The sequence below is a fragment of the Lonchura striata genome, chromosome 9 (genome assembly GCF_046129695.1).
Source record: "Lonchura striata isolate bLonStr1 chromosome 9, bLonStr1.mat, whole genome shotgun sequence".
Taxonomy (NCBI): domain Eukaryota; kingdom Metazoa; phylum Chordata; class Aves; order Passeriformes; family Estrildidae; genus Lonchura; species Lonchura striata.
The window spans coordinates 20283309-20310621 of NC_134611.1; the positions used below are offsets into that span (position 1 = coordinate 20283309).

General features: G+C 38.1%; 1 protein-coding gene across 4 annotated transcripts in view; it reads right to left on the minus strand.

Moving 5' to 3' along the window:
- TGFBR3 (transforming growth factor beta receptor 3) overlaps positions 1 to 27313 on the minus strand; it is a 226716-nt gene that overhangs the window by 5838 nt on the left and 193565 nt on the right. For 3 of the 4 annotated variants that reach the window (XM_077785441.1, XM_077785442.1, XM_021526362.2), the window contains 11 exons: positions 25554 to 25722; positions 23109 to 23256; positions 18392 to 18581; positions 16887 to 17203; positions 16183 to 16332; positions 14308 to 14439; positions 13893 to 14060; positions 11003 to 11302; positions 10404 to 10524; positions 6422 to 6457; positions 4331 to 4438 (listed from right to left, as the gene is read on the minus strand). In XM_077785441.1, the coding sequence (XP_077641567.1) occupies positions 4331 to 4438; positions 6422 to 6457; positions 10404 to 10524; positions 11003 to 11302; positions 13893 to 14060; positions 14308 to 14439; positions 16183 to 16332; positions 16887 to 17203; positions 18392 to 18581; positions 23109 to 23256; positions 25554 to 25722 (1839 nt within the window). The remainder of the gene's footprint in view (positions 1 to 4330; positions 4439 to 6421; positions 6458 to 10403; positions 10525 to 11002; positions 11303 to 13892; positions 14061 to 14307; positions 14440 to 16182; positions 16333 to 16886; positions 17204 to 18391; positions 18582 to 23108; positions 23257 to 25553; positions 25723 to 27313) is intronic. The other variant, XM_021526353.3, reaches the window with a different exon arrangement.

Below are 27313 nucleotides of genomic sequence, written 5' to 3' on the forward strand. Positions count from 1 at the left end.
AAGAAATAACTATTGTAGCTCATACGTGAGCCATGGATTTCTGCTCATAAGAAGCAGGTCAGAATCTACCCCCAGTCATCTGCAAAAAAAATCAAGTTTCAGCTTTAACTTGCTTTGGAAATGGCTTTGCAACCCCCCAGAATAAACAGTATCAAATCAAAGTATGTGTCATCATGCTGTACAGGCTTTCATAAGCCTTGTTTGGATGTTTCTTCCCCTCCTGACTTGCTCCCTTCTCCTCCCGTTGTTTGTGTACATGTTTTCCTTCCTTTTGTACTACAGGATATATTTATCAAGGCAGCGATAAGCAAACTCCCTTTCGATAAAACTAAACAGGCAGAGACAAACATCAGAAGGCAGCGAGGCGGGCTGCAGCCCCCAGCTCCGCAGAAGCCGCTCGGGCGGCAGAGGAAGGGCAGCCTGGGCTCCCCCGGCGGGGCCCCGCTCTCCCTGCAGCTCCGCTGTCACCCATTTTACAGACCACACGGCTACACAGCTTTGGCCAGCCTCGGCACACCAATACAATCCCTATGCATTTAAACACAAATTCATTTATAAGCCAAACACATGCTGTTTTTATTTTATGGTAAAGTGAAAGAGCAGTGCCACAGTCCCCAGCAAGCCCAATGGCTCACACTCTTCTGGCTCCTCTGGAAAGTGTCCTAGGAGGCACCCTCCCTTCTGTTTGGGTTGGAAGGCCTCTTCCTTCCACTGTAATGGCCTCTGCAGCACCTCATTTCTAGAGCACATCAGCAGCTCTGATCCACCACAATTGCTTCTTGAATAATAACAAATTCTCTATGTTCTCAAGAAAAAAGAAAATCCAAATCACAGTGATGTTATGAACACACAGCCTAGCAACTACATCTGGACTGGCTGATTTTCCTTGTATTTTATTTCCTCAACACCTAGCTAAACCCTAGCAAAGTTTTTTTTAAAAGAGTATTCAAGAAAAGGATGTAAAGAAATGTAAATGATCACTGAAGAGGCATTCTCCATCTGCCTTTTTCACATAAACAGCTTAATGTATCTCGTATTACTGAACCAAAACTGCTCAGAATGGACACATCTCATCTATTGACAGTAAACAAGCTTTTACCCATCTGAACGCGACAACATGCACTTTATTATTCATGCTTAGGAAAGCTGCCAGTTGTACTCCCTGTCCAGGAAGTCTGAATGTTTGCTTTTCTATCTCCATTTGCCAAATATAATTGGTTGCTATGTCAGTTTGCTTTAAATCAGAGTTCATAAAAAAGGGAGAAGTGGGGGAGGAGGGACACTTTCAACTTCTCAGATTTTGGAACACTTTATCCTCTTAATTTGCAACACTGCCTGAAGAAGGGAAGCGTACTTCCTAAGAGAACACAGGGACGGATGTTTTCTTTAACACACTTTACAAGGTTTAATGGTCACATTAACTAATCAGGCTTGTGCCTGTCTCTCCTAAACACACTCAGTGAACCCTACTAAGACACATATTACTTGGATACATATTTATATGGTTAAATTATTAAGGGTTTCTGCATTCATGCACATACACCTAGGTAAATGAGGCTAATTGTGGCAAATGTCTGGCAATTCCCTTAGTTCTTGGGTGCTCTCCAGGCAGCACCAACACTTTTCATGCCCTTTAACTGACTAGAGAAATGATCAAAAGTAGAGTCTTTTTGCAGACAAGTCAGCTAAAATTACTCTGTTGTTCTGATATTAGCTTTCCCCCTCTCTTCTCTTACTACCTGTGTATCACAGGACATCTCTACTCCATGTGGAATTGTTTCAGAAAAATCTAGAATTTTCTAAAGCACAGCTTTGATACTTTGGCAGAAATTTTTCATGACTGAAATTAGCAAAAGCCCGACATGACAACACAACAATTGTTGCTCAATATCTGGAGATTAAATTCTACCCATCTATCTATCTATCTATATATATATAGTTCCTCTCTGCTATCACTTGCTTGAGGTTTTAATGCCAATGGCCTATCAAGACAAACAAAAGAGCTTATTCACATAACACTTTCTTTGTTAGCATCAGAAGCACACTGATAAAATTGTTATCAGCAAATCTTACTACTGGCAAAAAGGTGGCCTTTTGCTGCATTGCACATAGCACAACAGCAAAAAAAAAAACTTTACATATTCCAAGCTGCCATTCTCTACCAGCAGTAGCTTTTATCTGTGCTCTGAGTATCAGCAAAACCGAGTTTTAGAATGAACTCATATTTTCCAACCTTTCGTTTAAACCATGTGTGGAAACCCGGTACTACTTACAACAAAAGATGCAATTTCAGAACACGATTCAGCAGTGCATAAATTATCTAATGGCAAAAGAGAGCCACTCTGTAGATGAAATTTGGATTATCTATTTTTCTTCCTCTCCTCAAGTTAATAAAAGCCTGCAGTGAGCTCTAAAATGTTTCCACTGCAGCTGGATTATCTTGTCTGCCCAGCAGTTGTCCTCTAAGAGGCTGCGCCTGCCAGAGCCTCTGCTGCACTCTGCTGCAAGTTATGTTTTGTAGATACAAGACACTGTGCACAGAAAAATTACATGCACAGGAACATATGTGCAGTTTCACAATCCTTTGAAAATCTGAACCAGAAAACTTCCTAGATGATCTCTAATAATTTCTGTGATTCTCTAATCTGATAAATTACAGTGTCTCCTTTCTTTCTTATATTAATTTATGACTTTTTGTCTGACCTTTTCCTCTACTTGTTTTCATCTCTCAAACACAAAGGCAGAGCAGCTGCCCTCTCCACTACTTGTATGTGGTCACCATGACTGATGTACTTTGCTAATAGAATTCTTTTAACAGGACTGCTCCAAGTTCTACTATTGCTGAAGGATTTATCATGTTGGCTTTCAGTGTTCCTTGAGTACTCACACATAACGTGCCTATAGAGGGTTCTGTATGTGAATACAGATTGAACTTCCACAAATGCAGGACCAAAGGTATTAATTTAACAATTAGTTAATCTTTTTTTGTTAATCAAGGTTACCGATATGGGAATTACTTAACTTGCCACTTACTCACTGAAATACCACTTGCTTTTCTTCCACAATGCTTCAGTACTTATATAAGACAGAATTATACAATTTATACATATTATCACAACCTTTAAGTTTTCTATGTTTGCTTCAATTCCAAACAAGTTTCATACACAGCTGATGCACTCAGAAGTATTAAACTGCTTATACAAAAATTGTTGCACTGCCAACTGGAAAAAATGCCGTAGTTTTTATTTCCAAATTAACATAAGCTTCTAGGTCATAATATTTACAGAAGCTCTGACCCAACAGGGCCGGACTCTCACTCCTAAATAGCTTCCATGAGGTTTCAGATGCCAGAAAAAAAACCCAAACCTGCAGTAGGCAACAGGCAAATTTCAATGCTCCAGAGCTGCACAGGCCTCACATTTTTCCCACCTCCCAGATCTCGGTAGAGTCTCATGAGGCCAAAACTGGAAGTAGTCGGGAGCCCAGAATACTCTAAGGATCCTGAGATACCCTATAATCCACAAGCAGCCAAGGTCACATGCTGGAAATTAAGGCTCCACCGGTGTCCAGTCCTTGTCTGGGCCATGCAACAGAAAGCTCCCCAAATGCTGTCTTCTTTCAATACAGTATTCCATTTTTATAATTTAGTTTAGCATGGGAAAAAAACTCTGAGACACTGGAAAATTATCTGTGATTAGAGGCTGCACCAATTCAGACACATTCCTAAGTATTTTGTTGCACACAATTAAGATTACACGTGACTTCTAGCAATTGAAAATAGTAGTTGAAGAATGAAGGAATAAATAATTGTGGCAAAAATTCTGTGCAATCGAGACCTAAGAAAAATTTTCAAGTCTTGTTATACTCAGAATATGTCTGTTCAGATAAAGTATTCTCTTAACCATTTGGTCCACATCTTGTACACATCAGCCTAATGTACTAACTGCAAAAAAACCAAAATTTAAAAGTAGTATGGGAACCAAAAGGGATCCATTAACTGAAATATTCTTAAATTCAAAATACAGAGATTTTACTAATGATAACACACAAGCCAGAAATACTCAATTTTACTCATGTCCCAGGTGAGTTTTCAAGACTTGGGTTTAAAATTATTTAAGCAAATTTTAAACCACAAGACGTAACATCTCCCTTTAGGGAAGGGCGGGTATCATTTGGCAGACATGCTGTAAGGGCTCATGGGAGGAGCTGCTGGAAAACTCCTGAGTAAGAAGAGAGAGCAAGGACATAGCAAAGGCCGGGGCAAGCAGCGGTGCTCGCTGCCCTCCCTCCCCGGGCGGTGGGTCAGAGGAGCCCCGAGCCCGGCCTGTACCTGTGCGCGAGTAGATGAACCAGAGCGCTCCGGTCAGCAGGGCTCCGATCACGAACGCCGCGAAGGCGATGCCCACCACCGTCAGCGTGTCCAGCCCGTACAGCGCGGCTGCTCAGGGAAACACAACACAGGCACTTCTTATTTACACAGGCAGATACCGTTCTACAGAAATCCACCCTTACTCTTTCATGGAAGAGCTTTTTGAAATTTCACAGTTAACTAAGCACCGCTTTGAGAAACAGACCGGCAGATTTGCATCAAAGAAATGAAAACGATGCTTTCAGAGTGGCTTCAGTCCAACCAACTGTTCCACATCACAAAGTAAAACTCCAGCTCAGCACACCCAAATCTGGGAAATGTTGCAAAAATTAAGCATTTTTGGTTGGCTGTTAATAACTTGCTTTCAATTAAGTATTCATTTATCCTTAAAATGTGTTTTAAAAAGGCTGAAATGTTTGGCAAAAATGCTTTTCATTTAAATGGCCTAACATTCAAGCAAACTTTCCCCTATATCTCCTCAAGTTCAGTCTGAAATCTAGGTGGAGAACGGAACTGCTGTTAAGAGGGAAGAGATGCCAGTAAAAAGTCAGCGAAAACATAAATAGAAACAATTGTTTTTCACATTTGGCAACGCTTTTAATAACTGAAATCAATTCCAGATCACAAAAATAGAAGTGCACACACACGTAAATCACTTTCTAGGGGAGAGGCCCTTTTGTAGGACCTTTTCAAGGGTAATAGCATTTGGTTCCTGGATGTATTGTCCCCCAGTGATAAATATCCAAACAGAAAAACTTTTGGCCTGTGTTTTTCTTTTTGATAATTAGAAGTACTTTAAAAATTAATAATAATTCTGAAATCTTTTAGGGAATTTTCTTCTTAGAAAACTGGTTTCTAGTTTTAGTATTTTTCATATCTCCCAGTGTACAAAATTGCTTAGTCCAAGGAATAACATTTTACTGACTATGCTGGCCAGGAAATGAGCTGACTGGATCTTAGTAGTATCCTTCAGTGGAATTTTCAGTTCTCAGAACACAACCAATACCCTCACTTTACACATCCTGCATCCAGCAGATGTCCCTAAGGACATCCCTCATCCTCTTTTGACAAAAGGCTTCTCCAGCAGCTCCTGTTGGCAGGAGCCTTCAGGACCCATTTCTGGGTATTTGTGGCCTAGTTTGCATATACCACACCTGACAGATAGATAGTGTCTTAGAAGCTTTTTCTTTCATTTTTTCTACTAGACTGTTTCTGGTTCCTTCAGCTACTTCTAGTCATTCAAAAGCGAACACAAAAGACTAAATTCAACTGCTTTTTCCACCAGGCACCAGTCAGTATCCTCTCCTCTCAGGAGGAAACACAATGGAGAGAGGAAAGTTGCATGGAGAAGTGGCAGAATCAAATTGCTCACTGCTTTTGCTATTTTGAACAAATTTAGTCTTGAAGGCACAGGGACAGGAGCAGAATAAAAACCTTTGCACTTCATCTTTAAATCTCCCTTTTTTCCATTCATTCTTGCTTTTGGCTACACATCATCTGCACCTTCCTGTTTATTTTTTTTTTTCTAGTACTGCTTCTGTCCTTTTCTGGGTCACTAATTGACCCTGATTAATTCACTACACCAAGCTAACATTAAAACCAAAGAAATTAATCCATATCAAGGCAGTGATCTCATCTAAGCATGGCCTGTAAGTGCTGGTGCTGGAACACCTGGTGCTGTGGTGCAGGACAGGAGTGTGGCTGAAATAGGGCACAGGTAGGGCACAGAAGCTCGGAGGGATGGCACTGCTGCTCTAACACTGGTGTTGGCCTCAGCAGAGAGGAGGAGATAACACACACACCAGCACATGAACTTGCTAAGGCTGAGACTCTTGCTGGTGTTTCCCCAAACCTTATTTTCACATACACAAAAGGTCACAGTCCTCCTCTGAATACTGATGGGAACCTCTCAATCAACAGCCAGAATTCTGTTCTGTCTCTGAATTAAACATGCACACAGTCAGAAAGCTTAAAGAGAATTCTCTTAATTTATCTAATGCTTTGTAGAGAAACATTTAAAGATTAAAAGAGATTGTTTTAAGAGTTACTTACGTGGCTGTCTCACATTTGGCTTTGGAAAGGAAGGATCTAATTTAAAACAAAGAAAATGCACAAAATATTAATCAGATAGAGTTCCACATGCAGCCTACAAACTATGCAGGTTCTGATATGACAGAAAGACATTAACTGCAATTTTTAGAAACCATGAATTTCAAGAGAAGCAGTCCAAATTCAGTAATCTCATTCATCTCAGAAAAATTCTATTTATATATTAATTATTCCTCAAGGGACTCTATCTAGAGTATAGTTCATGCACGTATATTTTGCTGGCAAATACACTGCAACCTTTCCCAAAACAGATGTCATCAGGCATGACCCACAGTAACTCTGGTTACCCCTCTGTGGAACTCTCAAAGTTCACAGATTGTGAAGGAACAAAGATTGTGTTAAGGTGAATACATTCATCTGACCTCTCACTAATCATAAATATGAGATACCAGCATACTAAATCGTACACACATACAAAAGCACACACTCATTAAAGAATAGTGAGTTTTGTAGCAAAATACATATTGTTTTGTCAAAATTGCATGTATATGTGTTGATTCACCTATTTTTCTGAGTCCTACATGGTATTCTGTCTTGAAAGTTGTGTGGGTTAGTGTTTTTTTTGTTTTGTTTTGGGTTTTGTTTTTTTTTTTTTGGTTGGTTTTTTTTTTGGGGGGGTGGGGAGGATTTTAAAATTTATTGTTATATATAAGAAATAAAACATCATAGGTACCATTCAAAGATCAAAGCTATTTTTCTAGGCAAGAATACCAAATATCATCATCCTAGCGATGAAGATATCACCCTGTAACAGAAAGAGACAAATAAATATTTAAAAAATTAAGAATTCCCCCTCCCTTTTTTTAATTGGTCTCTCTTAGCTTTCTCCAAGAATGCCACCTCAAGCAAAAGAGCTAGAGATTCTGGCTTCAGACTCAGGGACCTGTTTGGTTAGCTGCAGTTTGATTCTGGATTGCCCAGCAACTAAGGGATTTCATTTATATCCTGGCATATCTGAGTGTGATCAGTGCAATAGACATAAAAGGATTTGATAAGACTGTGTTTCAATACTTGTTTTTGTACTTTTAGCAACTGGAAAAAATAGTTTAATTAATTTCAATGCAAACATAACAGCCTAAGAATACATAAATATATTCATTTCTTTTAAAGTGTTCTTAAATAAGACCATGCTTCTAACTTCTAAAACCCAAAGCTTCCAGCAATATCCTTTAGACCATTAGGTCCTGAGACACATGTGCCTACAAAACCCAAAAAAGCATTTTATTCTTGAACTGTGCTATTGTGTGTTGTTCTAACACATGAGTATCTCTTGCAGATCAGTTTTGGCAGCTGGCAAAACAGGTGGAACAGTAGTGGGAAACAGGTGAGGACATAGAGGGGTGTGTGGGGTGGTATATGCACAAATAATCTGGAAAGTTATCAAGTACACATAACAGCAAAGATATAACTGAAGGTAAGATCTGCAAGGAGGGCTGGACTGAAACCAAGGAGCACTGAAAAGTACAAACATGGGTAAGGGCACTGTCAGATTGCCCAAACACTCCACTGGCATATCCCAAGTGCCAAGAAAATGCCTTCTGAACTGAAGGGAAAATGTATTTTCCATGCTATTTCTATCACTGGCCTCTCCACAGAGAATATAAAATCAGCTAATGATAAGCTGTGTAGCTCATTATCAATTCTCTTCAGACATCCAGTTCTTAAATGTATTTTACTGCAATTTGCTCAGAGCAACTCAGAAGCAGTGAGAATCATTGAGGTCTACAAAAAACATCTAATTTAAGAACAAGTGCTGCCAGCCTTTAGAATTATCATCATCTTCTATACCTTTGTAGGATAGAGGCACTTGTTAATTACCCTTGTGACCTTCTTTCTATGACCTGTCTCATTTTGCTATAGAACTAATAATCTAAAGTTTCCACACTTAGCAAAAATCTGAACAACACTGGTAGATTATTTCAACAGAACATGTATTTCCTAGCATATAAATGGGGAAAGACAGGAATGCAAAAGGAATGTGTGTGGCATGGAGTTAGGTTTTAATCCCTTCCATTGGGATCCACTGCAAATTCTCATTTAGATATAGTATTGTGATTTCTAATACAGGCAATGACAGTTATAAACTTGTCAGAATTAAAAAATCACCTTAGCAATGACCAGTTTGTTCTGACTTTTGAAATGTCAAGCACATGACTTTCCCATGTGGCTTGATAAGGAGAACCAGGGGCAGTACCTCACAGAGTGATTTGCAATAGTGAAAGCTGGTTCTGTTCACATCAAAGAAAATGAAGAACACTACCTCTGAGAGGTAAATTCTCCTGTTCAATAATGTGATATAATTTCTTCTCCACATCTTAGGTTCACAAATGCCAACAAGAAAGGGGTTTTGATTCACTGCAGAACAACTGCATACCAACAAAGCTACATTGTTAGTGTGCCACTTTGTATTATGTCTGAAAGCTGGGATATGCTGGGGAGATTTCCACCAAGCCTCCTACAATTATACCAAATCACCCACAATGCAACAAAATACTCTATCACACTGTTGTCTTGTAAGCAATCTTTATAAATTTAGCTTGTCTTTGCACACTGAGACCTTGTGCCTCTGACAAAGACAACATTCTGAGTGGAGCCCGAGATGGGAGCTGTGCACAAAGCTCCACACATCATAAGGACAAGAGAGATGAAGTACGAGTCTGTTTAGTGAAAGACGAATTTCAGTTGCAGGATTTACTCATCCCCAATAGAAAACCTACTGAAATAATATGAGAGCTGAGCAAAATGGAAGTCCAGATTCAGGCCCAAAGCACAGTTTTAATTATAACAGTGACAGATCAAATACTTGAATTTAATTCATAGTGGATTTGGTCTGTATTTACAGTTGTGTTAAAAACTCTCTGAACTAAATATGAGCTGACTTGCAGAGTTAGACAAAAACAGTTGTTGCCTATGTCCCTGTGCTGTATTTGAACTTTAAATTGTTCAAAGACTAACAGCATGCACTGTAAAACAGAGATTAAAGGACTCCTGATCACCATCCTTTTGATGCTCCCTGAAAAGAATTCCAGAGGTCAAACAGTCTTTGGACACCATTGGAAGATTTTTATGTGTATAGGAAGCCACTGAAGCTTCTTATGAAACCTCAATGCAAATACAAAAAGAAAAGATAAATGAATGTATTTTTTTCCAGGACTGCATCAAAACATGACTGAGGCTCTTGTCAGAGTGATCTACTAAGGAAAACTTTTGAATTAAATAAAACTGAGAACAGTTCTTACTTCCCATCACTCACAGGGCATATTCTTAAACTAGAATAAGGTCTCATCATGCTGTTTGGCATTAGTTCATAATGCACTTCAGCTTCTCCAACTCCTTCAACCAGTTACTAACCACACTCTTTTTTTTTTTTTTTTCCCAAGAAAGATTACATAATCAAACACCAAAGTGGAGGCCCTTTGTGCATACTATCCTTTGTTCTTCATAGTTTAAGAACCTAGTGAGACTCCAGGGGCCACCTCTTTGTCTTACTTAGTCAGCTTTAAGATCCTCAATACTTTGCAATTCTATTGTTATTATTCATAAACATATATTTACAAGGACAATAAATAAAGGACACAGCAGGAAGTAGAAGACTGCCTTTGATCTCTGGGCAACAAGAAATTGCTCCAAGTGCTACTGCTACATTCATACTTCCCAAACCCATGTTATTTTGTACTGCTCTGAGTATTCCTCTCTTAATGCTTGGCAAACCCACATGTCCAGAGAACAATAATGTGGTTAAAAAATGGCTACAGCTTGGCCTGATGACTGCTGCAATGGAAATGTCCTAACAAGCAACATCTTACAGACAGAGTACCACCACAAGATTATACAATGTCACATACTCCCTCATTTCAAGTGACTGTATGTTACACCATAGTCTATATATACAGCATTATTAAACAGGTCAAGCTCATTTTTATACCTTCTTGTTTTCCTTCATGTGTTATTACAACAAGGGGCTTGGTGAAGGTTTTCTTGTTGTGCATCATGGCCAAGATCATATCCACATTGAGAGAGGTGCAAGCTTCATCAGGAGGAATGCACTGGAGTGCAAAGAACAGAGGTCAGTCACCCATCTGCCAGGACAGCTTTGCCAGTGGCACAGTTGCCTCATAACTAGTTTTACCCTACACAGTTTACCAAAAAATGAGAACCTCCAAACAACCGTATCTTTTGTAGCAATCAGATTACAATATTATCCAATATGGTGCATGCCTTTGGAAATTAAAGCTAACATTGTTTGCGCTTTGGATATGCATAGAAAAGATAAACTTGAAACACTTCTGCAATAAAAATCAATTTCTATTTGTAGCCACCTAAAGAAATTTAAACAGCAACTGCAAATTATGTAGTCAAAATGCACAGTATAATAACTCTTATCTACTAAAATTCTGAGCCTAGAGATATCATGTTCACTAGACAATTCCATAGAAAACTATTTATTACCTTCAGAGTTCAGATTAAAAAATACATTGTTTTAATCTAAATCAGAAGTTTTGATAAATTTGATTAATTACTGACCTTTGGCAGTCCTTGAATATCTTTGCCTTTATTTGCACACAAAGTCAACTCACAGTGAAGAAAGAGCAGTGAGATGTTGAACATTGGTTTGAACACAAAGCTGAATCTTTTTCTGTCCTTCTGTGCATGTGATATTGGAAAATTTTTTTTCTCAATACTGTAGAATTTAACAGATTCATCTTTAGGACAAATGTTTTCTATAATGGTATAGTCAGACATTCTATCTGGATTTGAAAACGGGGAAACGAAGCACGTTTGAATAGCAAAGCCCAGCAATCTGTCAGCTTTAGTCACAGACACCTGCATTAGAGAAAGAGACAGTAAGATCTTAGAAATGACATTTTTAGTTCACATTTCATTAATATTTTCAACAATTTTTAAAGCACTTTTCCAGTGCCATTTCCAATCTGAAATATTTTGAAGGCTAAATCTTAAGGATAAACTGTCAAACTGAGAGACAGAAAATCTGTGGTTTCAAAACCAGCAGCTGTTTAATAGCATAACCATGCATAAATACAGCAATTCCTTATCTTTCCGAAAGCAGATGAAACCCACCCCCCCCAGATAAGACACACAGTTAATGTCTGTGTCTGCCACCTGAGGTGGCACTGCCTCCCTTAGGCAAACAGACTACAAGAGAGCTGTATGGAAATCAATCACTAATTCTATGGTTTTGTATCTGTTCAAAATTATAATAAAAAGAGGAAAAACAAAACCAAAAAACAACAGACACAGAGAATCCACCCCTAGCCAAGACAGGAATGCAAAAGCAGAGGGGAGGTCATGGTCTGACGTGTGGGTGGCATTCCTGGGCTGGAGGGGGTGAGGGAGCCTCCTAAAAAGCCATTTCTTGTGAAAGGATCCTTTTAGCTTATTGTAAGTTTGAAATTCATATCCTTTTATGAAAAATAATTAAGACTGAAAGCCTCCAATGCTGTGATGTTGCTCAGCTGGATTGGAATGCAGACAATCAATGCTACAGAATAAGTAGAAGGAAAAAAAAATTGAATTTGTAACAAATGAGACATGTTGCTCTTAAGAAACAACAGAAGCATTTGTCTAACCATTAACACTGCCAAATGAAAGAGCCACAAGAAATCTTAAAAGAAATGTGCCTTATATGCATGTTTAATCCATATGTGCTACTTGTGTCTTTAAGGAAGAGCCTGCCAAATTGTGTGGTCTATGCAGTAATTTCTGGATGCTAGGAGTTTTGCTGTGAATAAAAGCATTTCTCCTTTTTTTCATCCCTTATGTAAGCAGCAATCAAATTAGAGATGAAGGGATGTGCTGAAGCATCTAAGCAAGAAGGACTATCTTCTAAAAAGAACAGAAATAAAGATGGATGAACAAAAGTCAGCCACAGATACTGACAGGAAACAAGCTAATGGTGTAAACTAATTAAAAAAGAGATTATGGAAAGTAGGACAGGCATACTACAGTTAATTAAATAAAAAGATGAATGATATCTCAAGGAAAGAAAAGAACCTCAAGAGAAAGGTGGAAGATCAAACTATGGTAAGAAAATGACAGCAGAGAAGAAAGAATAAAACTCCAGAATCCAAAAGATTCAAACACAAAAACCCCTTACCAAACAAGCAAAAAGAAGATAAAGAATTTTTACCAAATATGTATTTATCAAAACCCAAAAATATTTTTCTTACTAACAAATGCAAAAGAGAAACAATAAAGGGGGGAAAAGATCAGTGTCATCTTAAAAAATGAAGTCACTGAAGTTTAAAACTGATATGTTTTCCACTGCGCAAGAAAGAAAAACAGAAAAAAAGGCTTTTGCCACGACAGGTGATGAAGACATCAGAACATCTGTCTGAATAAACAGCTCCATTGGGCTCAGAGTCAGGGGGATTCATTCCAGATCAACAGAGGAAGTGGATGGTTTTAAGTGTTTGTTATAAAATTATTCTTAACTGAGTGTGACAGACTTAATTTTTGCTTTAGCTGTCTTAAGTACTTTCCAGTGGGTAGAGAACAAAGAAATGAAAAAGTACACTAAAATAATGAAGAAAACTGCACCAAATGGGTCACTGTGGTTATCATGTGCAACATGGGCTCCCAAAGAGGAACTGATTTGGGCAAGAGAAACACAGCATAGCCCTGCTGCCTTTTGCTGGTCTTACAACCCCATAGCTCACACCTTGTGATTTACTTGCCTAGAAACTGGCAATACTTCTTCATTGCAAAAGCTGCATTTATTAATATCTACCACTATCTGAAAATTAAACATTTTGTTTACATAGCTATCTTTAAAAATACTGACTGTGTTGGTGTGAAATTCCACAGATTTCATAAGCAACTCAGCAACACATGGAAATATTGTGCAAAATGAAGTCAAGGGTACCCAGCTGTTGATTTTGTTTTAGCATTTTTTATCTAAATCTGCTAGATCTCTTATGTGGTAGCATTCAAAAGGATTATCACTGATGTTTTTAAGCAGATTGGAGAGAGATTGTGATCTGTATTAACTGTGTAACCTGAGAACACTAGCATATGAAAGACACACACTTGTAATAATTATTTTACATGTCTACATCTTTCAGACGAGTTTCAGACATAAAATAAAATTAGCCCATCAGGACATGCCAGTTCAGAGCATGAGTTCAGAAACCACCTTAAAGTTAAGTACGGAAAAGCAGATTTAGCAAGAATCACCCATCTGCCTGGTAAGTTAAATTCAACCATTTTGCAAGAATCCTTTCAGTTTTGTACCCAAAATATTGTCCTACTTCTTATCCCACAGTTTCTGTTCTCTGCAGCCATCAGAGAGACCTGAACAAGCTGCCCAACAAAACCCTTCAACTCACAAGAACAGATTTGTCACACAGCCTTGCAAAACCCTTCTGCTAGTTTGAAGTCTTTTTCAATTTGTTACCTCTACATATACTGGCCCATTCTTGGAAACAGAGAAGAGTCCTTGGGAGGGAGCAAGGAACAAATCTGTTTTGTACAGGTCCATGTTGAAGGTCACATTGGTGATGTGTGGTTCAGGAGGCCAGAAAATGCCTCTGTCATCCTCTGGCTGGTGCAGTGTGCAATTAAACTAAAATGAGAAAAAAAATACAGTCACATCAGGAGTCAGGAGTGATAGAACAAATTTTTTATGTACAATATAGGCCCAACCACACTACATCTACTTAGTGCAAACCTTCAACAGGGTCATAATACTGTAGTGAGAAGAAATGTGTTAAGAGACAAATTAATTTCTAGACAATTAATGTAATTTATGTAAAAGGCCTATTACAATAGTTATTTCTTCGCTGTCAGGTGCAAAACCAAGGGTGACATACCGCTATTTCAGGCCAGCTTGAGAAAGCCATCTCTCCCTCATCAGCATCCCCTGGAAATCCATTATCACCTGATTCCATGTCGTCATCTTCAAAACCACTGCCTTCAGCTGGTGCTGACAGCTGAATGACAATCTGCAGAGAGAGGGATTGCAAACAAATTAGATTAGGTGACAACCGAGCACTCTCATGGTTATTATTTTCTGCTCTCTTCAGAACAATGCAAAGGCCACAAGAAGACCAGCTAAGCAAATGGTGAAAGCATGTCTTGAACAGCCTTGTGCTGAGCTTGTAGGATATGCAGCTTATATTTAAAGAATGCCTGAGTTTTTTTCCAGAGTTCAGAGCCAGTGAAGAGAGACACCAGTCTGGGTGTTGGTGTCTGAATGAACAGCCCAGCATTTCTGTTCTATTTCTAGTATTTCTATAGCCAACACTGAAAAAAAAAAGAAATGACTTTCTAAAGTGATATTTTGGTACTAGCAGTTCTCCTTAGTGTACTCATAAAACACAAATCCCTAAAAATGTTACAGTCACTAAAGGATTTTCTCTTCTGTCATTAGCAATTTCTTTTCAGACATGTACACCCAAAACCATAATATTCCCTCTTCATTTTCTCCTCATTTTTTTTCCACTGAATTCTCCCCCTCATTTTTTTTTAAATCATCCTTTTCACATGTCTTAATTTCTTCACCTGGAAATTTATGGATTTTTTTTTTCAGTGTTCTGCATTCTGTCTCTTTATGCTTGCAGCTTCTCAGGTAGCTCCCTCCCTCTCAGAACTTCAACTTTGTTTTCTTAGCAACTGCTAAAAAATGACATACACACACCCTTTGACACTCCACTGCAGGGTGTCTGTTTTTTAGGAGAAACGCTCCCAAATTCTGAACAATCCCATACATGATTCGGAGTTCAAGTGTATAGCCAAGACTATAAAAAACATGATGGAGAAAGGAGAGGAGGTAAATAACCACTTTACTTTGGGCCATAATAGAATACAGGACCATGAGAGTATTTAGCTCCAGATCTGTGCTATTCTGTCATTTGCCGAAGATTCTATCTTGGTTTGGGACTGTTTCTAAAGTTAGGTGCTACTGACACCCCAGCATAGAACAGTTTTAACCAGGCAAGGTCAGATCAGATTGCCTGAGCTGTGTTTGGGTTGGACCACAGGTTTTCCATCATTTGCCAAAGTTACTTCTATGTACTGGAAAGCTCAGCAAGAGAAACGTGTCATTACTTTTGAACCCAGAATATCTGCATTGTCCTCTGGCTCATAAGCTGAGCCAATCTGGAAGCAGTTGATTACAACCTAACTGGGCTCCTTTGCATCATCACTCATATACAAGTACTCAAGAGTCCTTTCATTATGTAAAGCAACTGCTACAAAAATATAAGTTCATATTGTAAGAGAAAAGCAGGCCAAAATAATGTAATTTTCTCACATTTTATAAGCCTTTGTTCACACAGAATTTTAGAAGAAAAAGATTTCACTTAATTCAGGGTATGAATTAAAAGGTAGTGCTTTGTGCAATTATAAAGCTTCATTCCTATTTCTCTTTACAGCAATGTATTATTGCTTATATATGGATGATCAAAGCTGCACAGGGAACACCAGTGCAACTTCTCCCAGACTGGTATAGATGGTCCCCAAATCCTCTGTTTTCCTTTGGGATACTATCTGATCACAGGAGCACACTGAATGTGCAGCCTTCATACCTCCTTGAATACACAGACTGTGGTTGCAACTAGGTTTGAGCTAGGCAGCAAAGGATCAGGATGCCTCCTTTTTGCTAAGACTAAAGCTAACTACAATGGCTTCCTTGTACTACTACAATGTGCAGTACAGAAGGTGGATCCTCTTGGTAAAATACTCACAGAGTTAAAATAAACAATCTTGTTCAAGATATACGCTGCCCGAGTGCCACATTTGTTGAGCGAAGATTCCAAGATGAAGTGGGTGCCGTTCGTCCTGGCTTTGCAGGAGTGGTCCAGCAGCGAGAGCTCCGTGCGGGCGTGGCCGCCGGCCTGGAACAAAGGAGCTTTGTCAGGGGCTGAACACAACTGTGCTCTCCTCTGCCAAAGTGCACTCCAGCCCCTGCTCGTGGGGCTGCAGGAGGAAGTGAAGTTCATTGTACTGACATCCAGGGAAGGTCACTCTCAAAATGCTGTTATACATGGCAGACAAGGAATAAATGTAACATGGAAAAAAGGAAACAACAGGTTCATTATTAATCTGATGATGAATAATGCTGACTCTGTTTGGTCTGAAATGAGCTAAAATGCTGTTTCAGGCTCTTGTCCACAATACAAATGGACACAAGCAACCTATCAGCTGGTAGATAGTAAAGACAGATCTTTAGATCTATTTAGGTCTCACATTGCTACCAAAGGAAGAGAAAACACGATTCTATGTTATGGCAAAGAAGATCTGCAGTATAGTTTCCTCACCAAACTGTTTTTGAGGGGTTGTGTGGTGATGGCTGTAGGACTTCAAATGTTTATTTTTTCAATTAAAATGCAAATAAAATGGGCTACCCAAAAAAGCCTCCACAGTTCTGAGAATAAGCTATCACACCAACCTGTAGAGAGTCTTTTTCTACAGCTACTGTCATAATTTTGTCATCACATTTTATTGACAGGGCCATATCAACACTGCCCTGAACTTCTTCAGGTTCTTTATGTTTTGAGAGGGAATGCCCGAAGTCATGGTTTATTAATGTATCTACTGAATGCCTGGATGGGAAAATTTCTTCTCCCACTGTATCATGTCTTCCTCTGTTAATGTGAAATGGAAAAGTCAGGCCATCGGTATTCTTTGGAGCTGGCAGTGGGTTAGCACCCAGCAATTCTGTCAGCTCTGGAGGAAGTGAATGGTCTTCTTCATCATTCATCTCTTCTGAAAAATAAAAAACAAAACCAAACAAATCCACATTAGTTTATTAGATATTTTTCCTAAAAAATATCCTTAACTAATAATTTTCATAGAAAAAAAATATTATCCATAAAGGGAGCTCCTGAAGGCCATTAAAAGCAGCATCTTTGTACTTTTCAGGTGAGTAGCCATAACTCCTACACCTAAGTGTTTAGTCATTACTGAGGCATCTAATCTTGGAGTCCCTGTCAGAAATCTCTCTCACCAAGAGCTGAAAATAAACTTTTGATGAGTGGACCTATTATATGTAAAAGATTCAGAGACATAAAAGAAACATCACATTCATCAAATATTCTATTTTGGTATGGCTGAAAGAGTCTAAGTGCAAATCATTAGGTGAAATTCTTCCACTACCTGACCCATCAGAAATTTACTCACTACTGTTGTGAAACTACTTATATAACCAGAATGAAGCTAAATAAGAGTTAACTTTATAGTGAGTAAATGAGGGAACTATCTCTTGGCTTATACACGTGACTGCTAAGGACAGCACCCATGAGAGTGCAATTGATAAAATTAATGTGAATATAAGCTTTATCAAAATTGTAAAACAATAGTTTTAGTGGTTGAAACTCAGAATTAGTGAAAAAAACAGATGCAACTCTGCTAGTTTTACGGGATCCAGATAGCTTTACATCAGCAATTACTTTAGCCAAATACCCATTTTTTTTCTATAGTTGTATTTATTCTGTTTGCTCAGATTTTTTGGTTAGCCACTCATGTCTGTAAACAGTTTCAATGTTTATTTAATCGTCTCACGGAAACACTATGCTCATACTTTTGGAAAAAACACACTAAAAAAATCAAAGCTGGATTTATTAACTAACATGATATCCAGTTGCTGACATCTATTTCAGTGAACACTGGGTACCATCAGCTATGAAGTCTTGTGTGTTGGGTAAACTATAAACATTTAATTCCACCAAATTTCAGGAAATAACATAATTTTGTCTGGACTTTTCTAATCAAAAAGCCACATATTTGCAACCATCATTTATCAATATTACCAGTATTCTTCATGACAAGCAGTAAAAGAAGTGCAACAGCAAAAACAAAAGCTTCAAAACTGAGAAAACACTGTTCAAGTAACTGTATTCCTAAAAACACAAAATATGCTTTTTCTATATGCTAAAAGTTCATCTTCAAACTTACCTATATCTTCAAGTTGCAGATGAAATCTGTTAGCAACAGGTGCTTTTGTGTAGGAAATAACTGGATTATAATTATGCTCATAAGCCCACTTGATCAAACTCTCATGCGATGAGGGAAGGTCAGGTATTATTGATTTACTCATAGTCATGGATCGTTCTGTTTCTTTTCCAAAACCAATACTATTTGATGTCTGTAAATAAAAAAAAACCAACTTGGTTTGTGATTTCCCACTTAAGGATACTTACAGTGGAATAGTGATACTGATTGAACCCTGATTTTTTATTCTGTTTTAATCTACTAAATAACAGCAAACTGAGGACACCTGGGAAATAAACCAAACCCTGCCACCTTAGGCATATAACTGCTGCACAGATGGAAAAGAACCCCCTGCTTCCTCTCAGCCTCTGCCTGGAGTACAATAAATTAAGGCAATCAGAAACTGTTAATCCCTAAACGAGACAAAGACATATTTACAGCCTTTTGCATAAGGCCATACTTTCTTCAAAACTGATCTGAAATTACTCCTGAAGTGAACTTAAGATGACAAATGAATTTTCAAATGTCCCCTAGTTTCTTGGATTAGAGCATTACTTTAGCTGGATAAAGGAAAACCTTTGTTCAAATGAGCATTGCTGAAAAAGGCAAAAAGCATGCTCAGTAGAGGTGATAGCAACTAATGCTGTAAGTCAGCTGGCACCAAGGACAGGCTGTGTCTGAATGAGCTTCACCCTAAAAATGCTGTGTGCCTCCTCCAAAGTATTGAGTTTGTTAAACATGATTGAACTAAACACTCAATAGAGCAGTAAGTGAGAGCATGCATATTTATGCATGGCCAGACTACTTAAAAAAACAACATTTATTTTCTGTAAATGAAAATATTTTTAAATTAATTAACGAGTTTTACACAAACACGGAGATACAGCAAACTCATAAATGTACATGCTGACCTAATGAATGAACATGCTAAATTATCATTAAATAAATGAGTAACACAACCGCTTAGTTTTCATCTTCCTGGAAATCTTTTGTAAAATTCCAGCTTTTTTTGCCCAAATGGGCAAGTCAAAGGAATATAACAATTATCTCTCAGTATTAAAGAGGCAGTTCGAAAACATTCACTGGTATTACACATATATTCAACAGCTCGGCATCTTTAACATGTATTCATTCACACCAAAGCTAAATACATATATTTGTTCTTACAGTCACAGCATTACTATTATCACTGTAACAACTACATCAATGGCCACAGAACAAGCTGAACAAAGATGCTGCAGGAAAGGCAAGATGACCCACTTTTCAGCGATTTCTGCAACGTGACCGAAATGCACTTTCTAATGCAACTGATACCATGGAATATTCCACACTTCCATTCCCATGCTTGATTACCTTCTTCATCATATAGGCTGCATCTTCTTTTCATTCCCACTGGCTTTTCCTCAATGTGAACAGATCTTAAATCTTTCACTCGAGAACACCAGAAAATTGGCTAGAGAGATCTCTGTTAGTGCTCCTATGGACATGCTACACAGGTCAGAGAGCTCAGCTGTACTTCTCTACTTGACATCAAACTGAGTTTTTGAACTAAAAAGTGAATAAAGCATGTAGAGTCCTGAAGAAATGCATAGTGTATCTTTAACTCCCTCCCTCATTTCTTCCTAAAGTTCCAGTTCTGCAGCCTTTAAACACTTGGGGCTTCATAACTGAAGTTAAAGATAGCTTTAAGTACAGAGTGCCTGGTTTGAGGATACTGTTACCAGAACAGTTATCAATGCTCAGCAAAGGTCACTAAAGATAAGGACCTTTGGAGCAACAGGTATCCTAATTTTAGTGCCTTACGACTCTTTGGTAACAACTAATCTTTGATCTTCAACACATGCAAATCTGGACACAATTTACCACGTATTTTCATATTACCACATAACTTTGACTGTTAGAAGTTATTATGCTAACCCAACTTTGCTGCATCTCTTTACTTTTCTGTCACGAGGAGACAGCTGAACAAATATTATCGCAGAACTTGACTGTCCTTGCTGGCACCCAAGCATTTCCAGGGCTTTTTTACACCCCTCCACTCCACACTGAGCCTGTAAATGTTCAGTCTTGCAATGCCTCACTGAAACAAAAGCAAGAACAAGGGCTTGCAGGAGTGAAGGGCTTCCTTCACTTGCCTGCCCTGCTGACACTCTCACACACAGCGATTGAAACCAGGCAATCTGAGCCCCCACCAACCTACTCAGAACAGACACCACTTCAGAAAGTGGTGGGCAGTTGTTCTCAGGTCAGCAACCATCCCTCCAGGCTTCTGAAACCTTCAAAGGTTTGTTTTGTGCACTGCACCTCTGTCACTCCTCGCCCCTCAGCAAACTTATTTTCTTTCTGGAACTTCTCTGCACAGTTCCCAGCTTTGCAGAGGCACACCAGCTGCAAAGGAAGTGATGTGAACAGCAGTGCACAAGCAGAGAAGCACACGGCATGTAAAGGACTCCACACAGGAGGTAAACACAGCCCGGGAAGAAAGCACTGCACATACTCCATGTGCAATTAATTTACCTAAAGTACTCCCGTTTTACTTGGGTTTGTGTCCATCCTCTTTCAGAGTTAAAAAAAGCACAGCAAGCTAGGAGATGAGCTGTATGACCTAAAACATCTTTTTCATTTTTTGTCTATGAACCTAGACCTCAGTAACTTACAGTACTGGGTTTGAGGCAGTTTAGCACTAACCTTTCTCTCTCAGCTTGCCAATCCCCTCAAGACAATTCTAATTCATAGTGAAGGCAAAAAGTTAGGAAAATTGAAGTGCATGGAACTGTTTCAACTAATAAAAAGAACATTGTGAAACATTACCTAATTGCTTAGTAATGTTTTTATGTATTGTCTAAATTTGGGCTTAGAAAGGCATTCAGCTTAATAGAGATATGAAGAGATGCTAAATGCTGGATATACAGGCTTTTTAATGACATGGGGGAGTTTAGTTCACTCCCTTACCCCCTTTAAATAAAGGAAAATGAAGCATCTATATAAATTAAGTAGTAAAGTAAATCCTAACATGAATACAAAGTCTTTTAAATACTGACATTTTCTGTATATATTTAACATATTACTTTTGTTAATCTTTTTGTTAATCTAAATAAAATGTTACCTTCTGCCACTCATTGCAGAAACTTTTTTTAATTATACGTTTTACCTATATTCTCAATAATTAATAAAGAAGAACTCTAGAAATAAAATTTTTAAAGCAGTGCTACTTTTCTATATTCAAGTGCAGCATTTTAGAAATTTTAAAAGCCTGTAGAAATTGTGTTGTGAAAATTGATCATCCATAAAGTGACAGCTTCATGGACATGAAATATACTACTTGAGCTATTTCCTAGCATGGTGTGAACTAAAGCACAATCTGTCCTGTGAAAGTAGATCCATATATACCCAAATATACAGTGGTGAATTCTATGTAATAACCCAGGATGAAACTTTGAAGTCAAGCATTGTTTTCATTTTTCTGCTTACAAGAGTGATAATCCTCATCAGCCAAACCTGACCTTTCTCTTCAAGGACTATTTTGGACCTACAAAATGACCAGAACATCTTTTCCAGTCTGTAAGATAAATATGTGCCAGCGATCAACAAGGCACTTCATCATCCACCCAGATAATTTTTCCATTCAATTTTCTGAGCAACAAAAAATTAGCTTTCTTTTATTTCCCTTCACTCTCAAAAGCTACTATGAAATCCTGCTTACCAATCTATTTTCTTGGGAGATTTAGATCAATTAGCCTTTGCATTCTGCTAGAATTTCCTTTGCACAGATTACAAGCAAGAAGTAACTAAGAGAAGGAAAATTGCTATAAATACCAAGAACTGGAGTTTGAAAAGGTAACTGAATTGCTGCAAAACTGCTAATTGTGAGGCTACTGGGTGGTCCTAAGCAAACATTCAGCTCAACTGTACAATGTGCTCTTAACTGATCACTTAAGACAGAAACAGGCCAGAAATTTATAGGCTGCAAGATCTGTTCTATTATATTTATTTATTTCAGAACAAGGGAACACATTTTCTTAGTAGAAAGGGTGTTAAACCACAAAGCCTGTACCAAAAATCAACATGAATCAGCATCTCTAGTAATTTTAGAAGTTTAACTTTAGAGAGCCTGGTTTTAACTTTAAAAAAATATATATTTTTTGCTGTGTGAGGAGAATTAGGTCAATTTGACCAAATACTTACTGGAGACAGAAGTGCTGGCAGGGAAGAGGGCTAGATACTACTACAACTACAAGCAGAAGTAAAGGAGTTTCCACTTCTAAAGGGATGTGGGTGTGTGCTGCATATCTAGTATTATCTATTCTGCACTTGAAGGCATCCTTCCAACTTTTGGCATGAACCTGTGGATCCATACACCAAAGTAATAGCAATAAGAGAAATTAACATCCTACCCTGTGTTTAGGGTGCTTCAACAGAAGTCAAAAAGACAAAGACTAAATCCTTGTTCTAACCATCTGGCTTCTGCAATGTGTTGGTCAGTTTTATAGCCTATATACTGAAAGTTAATAAGAATAAAAAGTTTATGCATTTACTCCTTAAATCGCAGTAATTATTAAAAAGAAGCAGATAAGAGAAAACACTCAGAAATCAACATGGTCTAGCACTACATCACATTTAAATGGATTCTATACTGTTGCATTATGATAGCTCTCAAAAAAAAAAAGGTGCCTTAACTTACAATCACTTCCAGCTTTCCCTGGACATCATGAGACTTGATAACCCAATTGACAGACTTTCTGCACTTGAGGATAAGCACGACATCTCTGACAAGTCTGGCGCCCGGCTGAGATGGTTTAATGTCAACGATTATATCCACCTGGAGAGCACTGCATGTGGAAAATAGAAAGTTAGAACAGAATGCCAGAAATTTTCAGCTATCAACCTTCTTCCAATCCATCATGTTTCTACTGTCTGGCCAGCTGATTAAAATGCTGGATATTATCCCAGGCAACACAATATGTGCAAAACAGATTGTTATTCCATATACACTTAAGTGATTTTGCATAACAATAGAAACAAGTACTTTTTAGAAAAAAATATATTTCTATCTCTTATTTACAAGAAGTGTGCTACTCAATTCACCTATTATTTAGTGCAGGTAAGTTATATGACTAGCAAGTTGCTTTCTAAAGTAAACATATAATTTTCTTATTTCACTGTGACAGTGCCTAAATACAACTGTTTCAATTTCCTCTGGCTGTAACTGTATTAAAACTTAAAATAATACCTTAAAAAAAGCAAAGAAGACAAGCAAGTTAACACACATGCATAAAAATCCCAACCCAAACCACAAGTACTATACTGGGGGGGTGTCTCTGCCTAAACAGTTAAATTGTGGAATGACTTTGCTTAAGATCTTGCGTGCCTTGAGGAATTAAACAGTGTATTCAGTTTCCACTACTTCTGGGTATATACTTACTTTAAAAAGAAAAAAACCCAGATGTCCAGCCTACTGCTTGCTGGAAAATAGATGAAAACTACCCATATTTTCAAGATCACAGTAAAATAAGTAGAGCAAATGGGTTCTTGCCCATCAATAACATCTCAACATGCAAAATATCAATTAAACAGAAGAACCTATGCTTCCAAACCATCTTATGGGGCCATACATTACAAGAACGTGCTCATCCCCATGTAATAGGTTCCAACTAATATCCCACACTGAGACTTCATGTATCCTGGGACCTGTGATCCATGTCCTGCAGTTTTACACATGCCCAATTCTTTGGGGATTTAAACTTCGTAAGGATAGCTGTGGATAACACATAAAACTAAGAACAAAGTAACCTAGTACCTTTTGTTTTTTTTTTTTTTAATAAGAAAACATTTAAACTTTTTGCAGTGTTATCATCTCAAAAGCAAATTCCTATTGTACTATTATCCAAAGCTAAATGCTTGGAACCAGGGCTGTCATTGTGTAGCATTACAAGGGACTTGGAATGATGCTTGGCATCAACTCTGTTCAGGATGGGGCTGCATCATCATTTGGGGTTCCCCACTCCACTTCCACTACACTACTACTCCACTCCACTACACCCCAACACTTTCTTACTCTCCCCAGGTTATTATGCAAGAAAATTATCAGGCTCTGGGTTCAACATCTTGCAAGGAGAATTATCCTTTTCACAAAAACACCTCCTCCCACCTCCGTCTCCCTGTGTGATTTTCTCATTAGGGATAGGATGCACTCACATGCAGCTGCATGAGGAGCAGACCAGACAATGCCAGATATCCAGTGAATGCAGTAAGCAGACAGGATTTTAATTCTACCTTATCTCTGATGGAATTGTAACCATCTAAGTTTCATAGCAAATTTCTGTTCTAGCAATCATACTTGTCACTTAGTCATACTTGGAAAACCTCTTCTTATCTGAAGCAAACCCCACTTATGTTCTCCTACTAAGATTTAGGAAAGGCCAGCAAAAGATGAGCATTCTGTGTGTCTTGCCTCCCAAAGGTACCTTTGACAATTTAGAAAATCCTCATAATGTGTACAGAGAATTACTTTTTCTAACCAGTAGTTAAAAAGTTTTTTAGTCAGTGCACCACTGGCAACCCTTAACATTTCTCATAATTCTCAAACTATCCTTTAAACTCAACTGGAAACTTGACAGAAAAAACTGTTGTCAATCTTCAGAGTAGCTGTGGAACACTTACCATAAACCACAGATCACTTGCAGCCTCTGGGCACTGCTTGGGAGCCACTGTCCTAGACCTTGCTGCCAGTCATCCCTACCTGTGACAGGTCAAGATTACTTTCAACCTCTGTCTCACTTCCTCATACAGTGGTCTAACCTTAAAACTTCTCTGTCAGATACTGCCCTTACTGATGTTCCCTTATTCACCTTATCCTTGGAAAAATGTGACTGATTGAGCAAGAAGGGGAGCAGTATACAGCCCATAAAAACTGTGCTTTGCAATCTTGTCCAGAAAAATCCTATGATTATGAAGCAGAATTCAAAATCTTTACATACTGCAGAACCAATCTCTATTTACAATAAAGTACTAAAGCCCTAGCTTTTCTTAAAGGATGAAATGGCTACTTTCAATTGATTTTTATAAGCTGAGTGAAGTTTTTAGCTATTACTTCAAACAGTTTTAGTCTATTTAGATGATACTTTACCTGTTAGGATTGGAATTTGGAGTACTTAGTTCAATGATATGAACTTCTTTTTCTTGGACTAAGTTAGACATAAGGCACCCCTCTGCTGGTTTTGGTTGTAGGTAGCCCGCAAGGTAATTTAAAGAGAGGAAATTCTTTTTTATGTTGCACGAGGGAGGAAAAACTTGATCTGGAGGGAGGAAAAAAAGAAAGCATATGGACCTTTAAACACAAATGTCAGCTTAGATGCATGCACGTACCACATCAACTTCAGTGTTCACTATATTGCTGAAAGGTGTATCTACCATCTGTCATAAGCACGTATGACAAATCATCTTATTGAAAGGGAGATTACTGTGACACCAATACATCAACTTTATAATATAAACTATATACTTCTAAACTGAATAGTTACTATATATGGATTTAAACACTTAATGAAAGAAAATCCCTGCAAAGAGAATTTTGAAAACAATTCTGAAAAAATATGTGAAAAACTTTTCAAAAATAATAAAATACATTTAATTTGTTCCTTGCATCTCTACAAGAGATTTCTTTCTATTGCAATTTACTCAGAAATAACTTTTGGAATCAACTCCTTCTCCCTCTGGAAAACATTTTATTCTTGTTATTATAAACATACAATTTTTTAAATACTACAAAAAGTACTTTTCATTTCTTTACTTGATGTATTTTCTATGTATTGTGTGGTCAGAGTCAATATTGTCTAGAAAGCAACAAATACTGCATTTGTCTTGCACATGGAAAATTAAAAGCATCAAGAATTATGGAATCAGCTGTTGATATTAAGAAACTGATCACAATATGCATAGCTGAAATGATTATATTCTAGCATAGCTATTCAATCTCTCTTTTGGTTCTAACCAAAAAGCTGAATATGAGCATTACAGAATCCTAGAACATGCTGGGTTGGAACAGATCCACAAGGGTTATTGAGTCCAACTCCTGGCCCCGCACAGGACCATCCCCAAGAGTCACACCCTGTGCCTGAGAGCATTGTCCAAAGGCTTAAACTCTGCCAGGCTGCTGCTGTGACCACTGTCCTGGGGAGCCTATTCCAGTGCCCAATTACCCTGTGGGGGAAGAGCCACTACTGAAAAATGCAAACCATAAAAAATAGTAATTTCATATGAAATTCTCATGCACAGCCTATATTACTGTACCCCAAGAAACAGTATTTCTACTGAAAATCAGGAGCACTTTGCCTTTCTGAGACAGCTTGACATATGAATTGTCATAATACATAAAAGGACTAAACACCATTTTCAAACACTTGAAATCCTGTAAGAATACAATTATACATGGCTGGGTCTTTGACCACGGTGTACAAGAAAGACTTTTCCTATTAAGGTCACTAGCAATATACAAAAAAACAAAAACAAACCCAAAAAAACCCCCAAAAAACCCCAAAAAATCAAAAGAAAATAAATCAACTAGCATGCATTGTGAACACAAAACTGATGAAATGCTTATGAGCTGTGCTGAGGCCATGCACTCTCTAAAACTAGAACTGAAATGTCATGTCACCTCTGAAGTGCATTTGTGTGTCCTACCCAACTTTGCAGGAAGATCAGAGACTCCTGTGACCCTGGTCTCTGCAGAAACAATCAGGGGAGTTCCTTCTCCTGATTCTACACAAAGCAGCCTTTGAGTATTAACCCTGTTGTGTCCCCTACAGAAGCTATTAAAGATGTATAAGGCTGTAATTATTCATACTGCCCAAGCAAAGCACTTCTCTAACATCTGGTATGTGCCCTGCC